Source organism: Eptesicus fuscus, chromosome 1, assembly GCF_027574615.1.
Source record: "Eptesicus fuscus isolate TK198812 chromosome 1, DD_ASM_mEF_20220401, whole genome shotgun sequence".
NCBI classification, from domain to species: Eukaryota; Metazoa; Chordata; class Mammalia; order Chiroptera; family Vespertilionidae; genus Eptesicus; species Eptesicus fuscus.
In genome coordinates, this window is record NC_072473.1 from 2,444,816 (window position 1) to 2,457,265 (window position 12,450).

The following is a 12,450-nucleotide window of genomic DNA, read 5'->3' on the forward strand; positions in this document are numbered from 1 at the left end:
GAGAGAGAGAAACATCAATGATGAGAGAGAATCATGGATCGGCTGCCTCCTGCACGCCCCACACTGGGGATCGAGCCAGAAACCTAGGCACGTGCCCTGACTGGGAATCAAACCTTGACCTCCTGCTTCATAGGTCGTTGCTCAACCACTGAGCCACTGAGGCCGGGCCAGCGTGCCTTCTGAGGGGGTTCTGACATGTGTGGGCAGGAGGGCTGTGGTCATCTGACTTCCGGTGCAGGGGACTCCTCAGGCCTGTAGAGAGCTGCACCCTTCCCGCCCCACCTTCCCCCCTGCAGACTGCACCGGCGCTCCCTGCCAGCCCGCAGCAAGGCCGGCCCAGGCCGCTGTGTTGGGTGGGGAGACCGCCACAGCCACAGCCCGCTCGGATGCGACCTCTCCTCCTCTCAGCTGACCGCCCTCTTCCAAGCGCCAGCCCTGCGGCTCGGTCCGGTTGACATTGCACATAAAGGCACTCGCTCCTCATCGTTGTTGCCTTTCCCCAGAAATCCACCCTGGCACCCCGGCGCCCAGCATCTCTCCATCCTTCCAGCCACGCTTTCCTCTCTCTGCTATGTTTGAAGTCAGTTTACCATGTTTTGTGCCCGGCCGGTGTGGCTCGGTGGTTGAGCATCAACCCATGAACCAAGAGGTCATGGTATATAGAAGGTTTGGTACTCTGCGGGGTCTTGGAACATATACCTCATGGATAAGTGCGTGGAAACTTTATGTCAGTTAAAAAAAAATCTCAGTCCATACTGGGAATCCACAAGGAAAAAGTTTTTTATTTGTTTGTTTATTTATTTTACTTTTTAAAAAATATGTTTTTATTTATGGGAGAGAGAGAGAGAGAGAGAGAGAGAGAGAGAGAGAGAGATCACTGTGAGAGGGAAACATCCTATGCACCCTGACCGGGGACCGAACTCACAACCCAGGCCTGTGCCCTGACTGGGAATCGAACCGGTGACCTTTTGGTGCACAGCATGCCACTCAACCACCTGAGCCACAGGGGCCAGGGCTATTTTTTTAAAAAATATTTCGTTTTATTCAGAATGAGGCTGTGCCTCGCCCAGGAGGTAATTATGCCTCAGTCAGGCCTGAGAAAGGCAGGCAGCTCTGGCTCCGAGGCTGACACACGGGGACGGCCCATGTGTCGCCTTTGGGGCGCATTCCCTGCTCTGTGGCCTGGCGGTGTGGTCGGAGCGCGGATGCAGCCATAGCTTGTCCACCCAGCCGGCTGTGCCCAGTGAACCCTCACCGAGCAGGTTTGCGCCCTGGGGTTTGGTCCAGGACGGTGGTCGGCAAACTGCGGCTCGCGAGCCACGTGTGGCTCTTTGGCCCCTTGAGCTTTTAGCAAAGGCCAGCTTAGGAGGACCCTCATTAAGTTAATAACAATGTACCTACCTATATAGTTGAAGTTTAAAAAATGTGGCTCTCCAAAGAAATGTCAATCGTTGTCCTGTTGGTATTTGGCTCTGTGGACTAATGAGTTTGCCGACCACTGGTCCAGGGCGGTAGGTATGGTCTGTGGGGCTGGAATGGCAGTCTGTCCAGACATTTCCGAAGAGGCTTCTTTCATGATTCTCTTGCAATTCGAAATGCACTTCTCTTGTGATCTGGATGCGACTCGTCTCCTTTGGCTGTTGGCTCAGGGAGCTTGTATTGGCCACCCGTGTGGCCGTGCTTCCAGGGCGTGAAGGTGAAGGGGAGCGCAGGATGCTGGGAGATGAGGGTGCGGGTGGGGGGCCCTGGGAACCCGAGGGCGGGCATGGCGCTCAATTCAGGTGAAGTGACTTGGGGAAGGTTCGAGGCTTCCCCCCGGCTGCTGGAGAGGCTGGGAGGAAGACTTCTCCGGGAATGTGTGTGCGCCAGGGTGTTTATTTTGTTCTGTTCCTTTATTTGTGGAATTGTTCATGGGCACGAATGTCCTGTGCCAATTAAAGGCAGGTTGGTATGCGACTTATTAGAAGCATTTCCGATGTAAAGTCTTAAGCTCTGAGAAGCACAAGCTGTGAAAAGGTTTGAGCGTCTTACAGGCCCCGGTGAGTATGCCTCACTCTGAGGAACATAAAAGTGGTTTGTCTTTAGAAAGACCTCAGTGCGGGTCTCCTTTAACAGTGCATTCCTCAAGCGCCACCACCACCCAGAGCTGGGATTCTCATATGCTTCTGTAGCGGCAGCAGCCAGGGCTCCCTAGAGGAATGGCTGTCATTATTATTATTATTATTATTATTATTATTATTATTATTATTATTACTAGTGGCCCAGTGCATGAAATTCGTGCGGGGGGGGGGGTGTCCCTCAGCCCGGCCTGCACCCTCTCCAACCTGGGACCCCTCAGGAGATGTCCGACTGCTGGTTTAGGCCCGATCCCTAAGCTGGCAGTCAGACATCCCTCTCGCAATCCGGGACCGCTGGCTCCTAACCGCTCACCTGCCTGCCTGCCTGATCGCCCCTAACCATTCTGCCTGCTGGCCTGCTCACCCCCAACTTCCCCTCCTGCCGGCCTGCTTGCCCCCAACTGCCCCCCACTGCTGGCCTGCTCGCCCCCAACTGCCCCCCCTGCCGGCCTGATCACCCCCAACTACCCTCCCCTCCTGGCCCTATCGCCCCTAACCACCTCTACCTCAGCCCCGCCACCATGGCTTTGGCTTTGTCTGGAAGGACGTCTGGAAGGACTCCCAGAAGGTCTCCTGGTCTAATTAGCATATTACCCTTTTATTAGTATAGGTTATTATTATTATTTTAAATATATATTTTTTATTGATTTCATAGAGGAAAGGAGAGAGAGAGAAAGATAGAAACATCAATGATGAGAGAGAATCATGGATCGGCTGCCTCCTGCATGCCCCCTACTGGGGATCGAGCCTGCAAACCGGGCATGTGCCCTTGACTGGGAATCAAACCATGGCCTCCTGGTTCGTAGGTGGATGCTCAACCACTGGCTGAGTCTTAGGGCAGGAGCCTGGGGTGTCTTGTGCCAAAAAGTGAGGACATGCTGACGGGAAGGAAGGATAGGAGGGAGGAAGGGAGGGCGGCAGGGCGGCAGAAAGAATGTGGGCTTGGCATCAAGGACACAGGTTGAAATCATCATTGTATCAGGCCTGAGCTTGCTAATAACGCACGTCCCTGGCTGGTGGGAGGTCCACAGCAGCCTTCCTCGCAGACTTATGGAACTGTTTAATGGGTATAATACTAAGGCATCTGCACACGGCTGAAGATGAAGTGGGACTGAGAAAACCAGGAAACAGTCACTCCCACTAAAATAGCAGGCTTGCGGGAGACACCACAAAGTAGCGCGTCTTACTGGTTATGTGCGGAGGAGTCAGAAGTAAAGGCTGTGAGCTGAGAAAAGGTTGACAGAGCAGGTTGAAAAGAGAAAGTGCACCCTGAGGGTTAAGTGCAGACCCGGGAAGGGTGGGGGCCCTCCGTGGGAAGGGGCTGTTAGGGACTGGGGGGAGGGGCACTTCCTGGGGGAGGAGCGAGGCACTGGGATCTCAGCCGCCTGGGGAGGGGAGGGAGGGGGAGGGGGGACTTTGAATACAGATCATTGTGAGGTGACAGATGGGCTAGCCGGGTCAGCCTGCCACCTCTTTGTCTGTGTCCCTCAGTGCCTGGGCCACAGGGAAGCTCCCGGGAGCACTTGGCCAGCTGTAGGGTAGATTCCATTCCTAAAGAGTGTGTAATAACCCGGAGAATACACGCAGCTGTGAATCCGCTTTTTAAAAAAAAATTAAAATTCTTTATTGTTGAAGGTATTACATGTCTCCTTTTTCCCCCATTGACCTCTCCCCGGCTGCGCCCCCCCAGCACATGTCCCCGCCCCCCTGCTGTCTGTGTCCATGGGTTATGCTTATACGCATGCATACAAGTCCTTTGGTGGATCTCCCCCCACCCCCCGCCCCAAATCCGCTTTTGGATGTTTTAAACTTCATGGTTCCAGCGGACTTGATTGGGGTTGTGGAGTTGAACCGGGTATCTCACACATTATGTGATTATCTAGCTTCGTTAATAGAGAAAGCATGTAAAATTCATGCAGCCATGGAGGGACCTGGAGAGCATCATGCTAAGTGAAATAAGCTCGTCAGAGAAAGACAAGCATCTCCATGATCTCACTCATATGTGGAATCTAGTGAACAAAATAAACTTATGAGCAAAACAGATCCAGAGACTTAGAAGCCTTGGAACAGAGTGCCAATCTCTCTCAGAGAGAAGGTGTGTGTGTGTGTGGTGTTGGGGGGGGGGGGGGATCAACCAGAGACCTTGTATGCAAATATGCATGGCCCTTGGACACAGACACTAGGGTGGTGGAGGCCTGGGGGGGGGGGGCGGGCTGGAGGGGATCAATGTGGGAAGAGGAGGACATGTAACACTTTCAACAATAAAGAGATCAAATCAAATCAAATCCATGCAGTCAGCTTTTCTCAGTTTCCCTCTTTAAATGATCAAAAGGTGCCACCCAGGCTTTGGGGTTGAAGCGTAGGGGCCTTGGGAACGCCCCCGGGGTCCGGAGTTGCCAGTGGAGTCACTGAAGTGAAGGGCGCCTGAGTCACGGGGGTGCGGGGCGCCGAGCCTGCGTGGACTTGTCCGTCACGAGGGAGGCAGCAGGCGCAGGCAGGCCGCCGTGGGGAGCGTGGCTTCCAGACTCCGGGCTGCAGGCGGCGCGGCCGGGGGCTGCGGGGGGCCGGGGGCCGGGGACCGGGTCCCCGAAGGCAGCTCGGCGCCGGGTGCAGCAGGCGGAGGCCCGGGTAAGAGTCCGAGTCGCGTGTCCTTCGGCGTCCCCCGCCGCCTGTGCGGGGCGCGGGGCTGCGGGGGGGGGCGGTGGGGGGGGGGCTCCCCGCGCCTCTTTTGTTCTCGGGCTGGAGGAGCGGCTTGTCGCCCGCGGGGCAGTGCGGGAGATCTGCACACATTCTCCTTGCTCATTGTTCCGCCCGAGGATGTAAAATCCCGCACGACGGCTGCAGGTTCCGGGGCGCGCGCTCGGCACGCGTGTGTGCGGGCGCGCGCCGGTGCCGCCTGCGCCTGGAGACCCGGCGGCTTTGGCAGCTTTGCGGCGGGCGGGCGGGCGGTCCTCCCCGCGCTCTGCTCTGCGGGGTGTGATCCTTGCTAATGCGGGCTCTGCGGACCCGCCTTCCCTGCGGAGGGTCGCCCGGGAGCCGCTCGGGCGCCAGTGGGGCGAGGACCCGCTCTTCCCCGCCTTTTGCCTCCCCCCTCCCCGTAGCCGTGAGAAATAAGCGTGGGGATGACCGAGGCACTGGCTGTGGACACCGAAAGGGAATGGTGAGTCAGCCGCATCCAAACGGGGAAAAAAAAAGGGTGATGAAATCAGGTGTGCAGGTTTAGTCATGAAAACAGCGCTCTGTGGGCACACTCACGCGCCCTGCTCACTGCGGGGGGAATGTGCGTGGGACATGGACTCCGGGGTCCGAGCATTCTCCAGCCCGCGGGCTTGCTCTCCTTGGGGTGAGGGTGACACTTTGGGGCGTGCGTTTCTTTGCGGGCTTTACTGACTTGTGGGTGGTTGCGTGCGTGCGTGTGCGTGTGTGTGTGTGTGTGTGTGCGTCGCCTTCTGTAGCCTGATAAAGGAAACAGATCGTTACCAATTTTGGCCCTGTTTCTGAAGGATGGAATGTTTTTGCGCTGCTCCCAGCTGCTTTTGTGTGTGCGCGCGGGGAGGGTGCTATGTGTCGGGAAATTGCGGCGGAGACCTGCGTGCACACGCGCGGGCACACTGCGGCTGCATGCGCCGGCCTGCGCGGTACAGGGCTGTGGGGTGCACGCGCACTGACCGTGCAGGGGAAGGGGGGGCGGGGGGAGAAGGAGCTTGAAGACGGGCCGCAGCATCTGGAGCTGAGCAGCCTGCAGCCTCACACACTGGGCAGAGGGACGGGGTGAGCGGCTGAGAAGTAAGGTTTCCGCCTGACACACAAAATCATAGACGATTGGGTACAGATTTCCTGAAAGCTCGGCACATTTCTTTTCTTTGCCAAGCGGGATCTTTGAGGGCATGTTCTAATTTCTTTTTTTTTTTAAATATCTTTTTTAATTGATTTTTTTTACAGAGAGGAAGGGAGAGGGATAGAGAGTTAGAAACATCGATGAGAGAGAAACATCCATCAGCTGCCTCCCGCACACCCCCTCCTGGGGATGTGCCCGCAACCAAGGTACATGCCCTTGACCGGAATCGAACCCGGGACCCTTCAGTCCGCAGGCCGACGCTCTATCCACTGAGCCACACCGGTCAGGGCGAATTTCTGTACGTTTATGTTGGAGAGCAGTGTTCCATGGATGGTAGGGAGAGGGCCAGCTCTACACTTTGGTCATGCACAGTGGAAACATTTTACACTTTCTCTCTTTTTAAAAAATATATTTTATTGTTGATAGTTTAATAGGTATCTCCCATTTATACACTTTCTCTCCTACCTCTCTCTACCCCCCCTCCCTCTCTCACACACACAGACACCTTAAGAGACAACATCTGCAGGGCTATGCATGAACAACACACAGGCAGCAGCGGTGTTTAAAGAGAGCGATGCGCAGACGTGTTGGTGTCAACCACGTGCGCTGCGTAGGCCCCTGCTGCCCAGCCGGAGTGACGGAGGGCCCTGGCCAATGCGCTAACTGCGCCTGCGCGGCACGGCCCACCTGCTCCCGGGGCCCAGCTCTGAATTTGGGAGAAGCCCGTATGGAATGTGGCCTTTAGAATGCATTTGCTTGCCTCTCTGCCTCTTCTGTGCATTAAGGCAGGTGAACAAAGACATAAAAGAAGAACGCGTGAGAGGGAACCCCGGGGGCTGCGGGTTCCTATTTTTTAAATACATTTTGATTGATGTCAGAGAGGAAGGGAGAGGGAGAGAGAGAGACAGAAACATCCGTGATGAGAGAGAATCATGGATCGGCTGCCTCCTGCACGCCCCACACTGGGGATGGAGCCCGCAACCCAGCATGTGCCCTTGACCGGGAATGGAACCCTGATCTCCTGGTTCATAGGTCAACGCTCAACCACTGAGCCACACCAGCCGGGCCAGAGGTAATACTTTTTGATTCCCAGGACTCAAATTCCCCTTAGCAATCACACATCAGGCCCATGGGCTGTGCTGTTGGATTTATTTGCTGTCAACAGCCAGGTGAACAAAGACATAAATGTATGCGAGACACACATAATGTCTCCGAGATCTGTTTACAAATAACACGAGCTCCTGCCAGCAAATGCCTTTCTGCCTGCAGCGTGTGGGGAGGCAGCGGCCGTGCCCTTGACAGCCACCCTGGGCTGACAGGAGCCCCGGGCTGGCGGCTCATACAGTGCGTTCCCTTGGGCATCACTTACACGACACTTCTTCCCTAATGATTTCGTTTGTAAAAATCTAGCCAGTGGGCCCTTCACCAGGCTTGGAGGCCATTAAAGATGGAATAACTAGAAATTCTCCTAAGATATTTAACATCTCTACACACACATGCATGCATGTGTATGCATGCGCAATTGTGTACACATGCACATCACACAGAGACGTGTGTCATAGACATTTTATGTAGTAGAAAGTATATAAAGTACGTTTTCATGTACAATACATATCTGAAGCCTGCTGGGTGAATAAACCATTTCCAAGTATGGTTCGGCTGATAGCAGTAATCAGACAAGATGTGTGATTTTCAGAACTTGGGGTCACATGCAATTGTGATCAAAGTGAAGACACCTGAGGCCAATGATTTTTTGCCTAATTTATGGAGATGATGTGCTATTCTAATATTTTTTAAAAATATATTTTTATTGATTTCAGAGAGGAAGGGAGAGGGAGATAGAGAGAGAAACATCCATGATGAGCGAGAGACATTGATCGGCTGCCTCCTGCATGCCCCACACTGGGGGTCGAGCCCGCAAACAGGGCATGTGCCCTTGACTGGAATAGAACCCGGGCCCTTCAGTCCGCAGGCCGATGCTCTATCCACTGAGCCACACCAGCTAGGGCAACATTTCCTTTTTTAAAAAAAAAATCTGTGTTGCCCGGCTGGTGTGGCTCAGCAGTTGAGCATCAACCCATGGACCAAGAGGTCACCAGTTCGATTCCTGGCCATTGCACATGGCTGGGTTGTGGCTCGATCCCCAGCAGGGATCGCGCAGGAGGCAGCTGATGGACGTTTCTCTCTCATTGATGTTTCTCTCTCTCTCTCCCTCTCCCTTCGTCTCTCTCTAAAAATCAGTGAAAACATATTTTTAAAAATCTGTTTTACTAATTAAGACATTTGTATTACAATAAGTGGAAGTTCTGGAAAGTAGAAAGAAGATATTAAAAACTGACCTCACTACCTTACACAATGGAATACTATGTGGCTGTGAAAAAGAAGGCAATCTTACCCTTTGAGAGGGCATGAAGGGACCTGGGCAATACAGTGAAACCTTGTTTCTCAAACTTAATTCATTCCAAAAGGCTGTTCAAGAAGCGATTTGTTCGAAAACCAAATCATCCCTCCCCCGCTTAGAAATAATGTAAATTGAATGAATCTGTTCCAGACCCCCACATGATTCCCTGTTTTAACCTTTCTTAGATACAGTACATGTCTAATGTACTGTCTAATTATAAATAAACTAGAGGCCGGTTGCACGAAGATTCATGCAAGAATAGGTCTTCCTTCCCCTGGCTTTGCTGCCGGCCACCTAAGAGCCTGCAAGTCATCACTCCCGGCCACCCAGGATCCTGCAAGTCCTCACTCCCAGCCGCCCGGGAGCCTGCAAGTCCTCGCTGCTGGCCGCAGTGCCACTCCTGTAACTCCCTCCTCCCCCTATCCTTCCCCTCATAGCAGGTGACCTGCCCTGCCCAGCCACTTCGTGCCTGCATATGCAAATTAACCCACCATCTTTGTTGGGTTAATTTGCATACTCACGCCTGATTGGCTGATGGGCATCATGGAGGTATGGTCAATTTGCATATTTCTCTTTTATTAGTGTAGATACTTACATTTATCGAACCCCCCCCCCCCCCCGCCTTTCTGGCCTTATAGGAATTTTTCACATATCACTGCCTCCAAAATGCTGTCACCTGCTACTGCTTTTCATTTATCCCAGTCAACAACAGTGTTTCTACCTCTTCCATTGCCTGTGATTGCTGTTTTGTGAGCACTTTCACTCTTAGCAACATTAACGCTCTTGATGGCCTCTTTATGTTTTTAAAATTGTGCTAATCATCCATTTTGCCAGCAACAAAAGCATTCTCTCCTCTGTTTGTTGCCTGAGCGATGCTTTGTGTCATGCTGAGGTATCACCATGAGAGGGTTGTAAAACGGAAGTTTTGGTCCACAACCCAGTCATTTTTTCCTGTGAACCGAATTGTTCGAGATGGGAGATGTTCGAGAAACGAGGTGTTTTTTTAAAAAAAATATTTTATTGATTTTTTTACAGAGAGGAAGGGAGAGGGAAAGAGAGTTAGAAACATCGATGAGAGAGAAACATCGATCAGCCGCCTCCTGCACACCTCCTACTGGGGATGTGCCCGCAACCAAGGTACATGCCCCTTGACCGGAATCGAACCTGGGACCCTTCAGTCTGCAGGTCAACGCTCTACCCACTGAGCCAGACCAGCTAGGGCGAGAAATGAGGTTTGACTACAGTATTATGCTCAGTGAAATAAGCCAGTCAGAGAAAGACGAGCATCGCATATGTGGAATCTAATGAACAAATACAAGCAGAGGCCTGGCTGCATGGAGCAGAAGGACAGATGTTGGGGCATGGTGGGGGGGGGGGGGGGGGGCGGCTGGATAAAGAAGGGGAAGGGATTAGCTAAAGAACATATATGCGTAGCCCATGGGCACAGGGAGTAGAAATGGGGGACATTTGCAATAGTGTCAACAATTAAAAAGAAAAAGAAACAAATTGACCTCCCCATCCAAGGAGACTCCACTGTGGAAGGTTGAAGTGAATCGACTTCAAAAGTCCTTTTCGGCCCTAACCGGTTTGGCTCAGTGGATAGAGCGTCGGCCTGCAGACGGAAGGGTCCCAGGTTCGATTCCAGTCAGCGGCATGTACCTTGGTTGCGGGCACATCCCCAGGAGGGGGTGTGCAGGAGGCAGCTGATGGATGTTTGTCTCTCATCGATGTTTCTAACTCTCTATCCCTCTCCCTTCCTCTCTGTAAACAATCAATAAAATATATATAGTTTTAAAGTCATTTTCGTTGTTGTTAACCCTCCCCTCAGGGTATTTTCCCACTGATTTTTAGACAGAGGAGAGGGAGAGACACAGAGCAGCATCGTTATGAGAGAGACACATTAATCGGTTGCCTCCAACACACGCCCCAACTGGGGCTGGGGATCCCAATCTCTGGGTTCATAGGTCGATGCTCAACTAGAGCTACAACCGGTGGGGCAAACGGATGAATATTGTTAGGTGGTCATTGTCTTATGGAAAAATTGAGTTACTTCCAATGGCCCTTAATGGACCGATAAAGCTAATTGAATCTGTGGTCGGGCCTGGTTCCGCAGTCATGACGGCGTGATGCTGAACGGGAGGAAGGGACGTGGGAGTAGAGATGGGCTGTTGGGCGGGTCCCCGCCAGACCTGCAGGTCCAGCACTCGGACTTTCGAAGGGCGTTTGTTTGTTTGCAGGCCCTGCGTTTCAATTAGCACGGCGTCAGAGGAACGGCATTCTCGGCGGCCAGTCTCGGGTGGCGTCCGCTTATTATCTCACTGGATACGGACCTGTTTGTGTTGTGGGGTACCATGGACCCTGCAAAGTTAAACAGGCACAGATAAGCTCCCTCGCAGGCGCGAATCCTCTGCTATTAGGGAGCACACTATATAGCTAATGGCATAGGTAGGCGCTCCAACAACAGACATGGATCTCCCACTTGGGGAGAGTGGAAGTCCAAGGTCAAGGACCGTTTCCTGGATAGCGGAGGGCCAACTTGTTGCCATGTCCTCACATGGTGGGGAACAGAGAGAGGGGGAGCAAACTCTGTGGGGTCTATTTTTAAAAAATCCTTACTGGAGGATGTTTTTTCCATTGATTTTTAGACAGAATGGAAGGGAGGGAGGAGGGGGAGAGAGAAACATCGACTTGAGAAAGACACATCGATTGGCTGCCTCCCGCAGGTGCCCCAACTGGGGCCGGGGATTGAGCTTGCAACCCAGGTACGTGTCCTTGACAGGGAATTGAACCCGAGACCCTTCTCTCCAGGGGCCGGCGCTCTAAGCATTGAGAAAGCTGGTCAGGGCTGTGGGGTCTCTTTTATAAGAGCCCTAATCCCATTCATGAGGGCTCCACCCTCGTGACCCAACCACCTGCCAAAGACCTCACTCCTGATCACATTGGGGGGCAGGGGCAGGTAGGATTTAACATATGAATTTGAGGGGTGCACATTCCTTCTAGAACATAAGTGCATGTACGTGACTATGATGTTGGCTCAGCAGAAGGTGCTGGTCTCTGGAGTGCTGGTCTCCAGGGTGTAGATCTCTGGGGGTGCAGGTGTCTGGGGGTGCAGGTCTTAGGCTACAGGTTCCGGGGTTGGCGGTTTCTGAGTACAGGTCTCTGGGGGTGCAGGTCTCTGGGGTTCAAGCCTCTGGGGTGCAGGTCTCCGGGGTGCAGGTCCCTGGGGGTGCAGGTCTCCGGGGTTCAAGCCTCTGGGGTGCAGGTCTCTGGGGTGCAGGTCTCGGGGTGCAGGTCTCTGGGGGTGCAGGTCTCTGGGGTTCAAGCCTCTGGGGTGCAGGTCTCCGGGGTGCTGGTCTCTGAGGTGCAGGTCTCCGGGGTGCAGGTCCCTGGGGGTGCAGGTCTCCGGGGTTCAAGCCTCTGGGGTGCAGGTCTCTGGGGGTGCAGGTCTCTGGGGTTCAAGCCTCTGGGGTGCAGGTCTCAGGGTGCAGGTCTCTGGGGGTGCAGGTCTCCGGGGTGCAGGTCTCTGGGGTGCAGGTCTCGGGGTGCAGGTCTCTGGGGGTGCAGGTCTCCGGGGTTCAAGCCTCTGGGGTGCAGGTCTCGGGGTGCAGGTCTCTGGGGGTGCAGGTCTCCGGGGTGCAGGTCTCTGGGGTGCAGGTCCCTGGGGGTGCAGGTCTTCGAAAGCCTTGCATAGAGCCTGCTGCCCTCCCCCTCCCCGAGCTGCCCAGGCAGGCCGCTCTTTGGTAACGTGTCATTAGCATGTTCCCCGTGAGAACGAACAACCAGCTCAACCTGAATGCCATTCCCGGGACGCTGGGCGCAGCTCCTTTCCCACTCCCTTTGTGTGGCCGGCCTCCGTGCGGGGTGCACCCAGGAGCGCGCGCAGGGGTAGCTTCTGTGCGCAGTGCAGGAGTCCTCTTATCTGTCTGCTTTTGCTAGCTCTCAGTCTCGCCATCGCCAGTGATTTTATCCTTGGAACGATATTAGCTTTTTAATGGAATGTATTGGGGTGACATTGGTTAATGAAATGACATAGGTTTCAGGGGCACAATTCTATAACCATCATCTGCACGCTCTATTGTGTGTTCACCACCCAA

At 53.8% G+C, this 12,450-nt stretch overlaps 1 protein-coding gene across 3 annotated transcripts in view; it reads left to right on the forward strand.

Annotated features, from left to right (window-relative positions):
* The window catches only part of SHROOM2 (shroom family member 2), a 104,704-nt gene that overhangs the window by 76,408 nt on the left and 15,846 nt on the right, over positions 1-12,450 (forward strand). The window contains exon 6 of one of the 3 annotated variants that reach the window (XM_054720290.1): positions 8,749-8,758. The exons of the other annotated variants lie outside the window; for them this stretch is intronic. Within the exon in view, the coding sequence (XP_054576265.1) occupies positions 8,749-8,758 (10 nt within the window). The remainder of the gene's footprint in view (positions 1-8,748; positions 8,759-12,450) is intronic. 3 annotated transcript variants of the gene reach the window in all.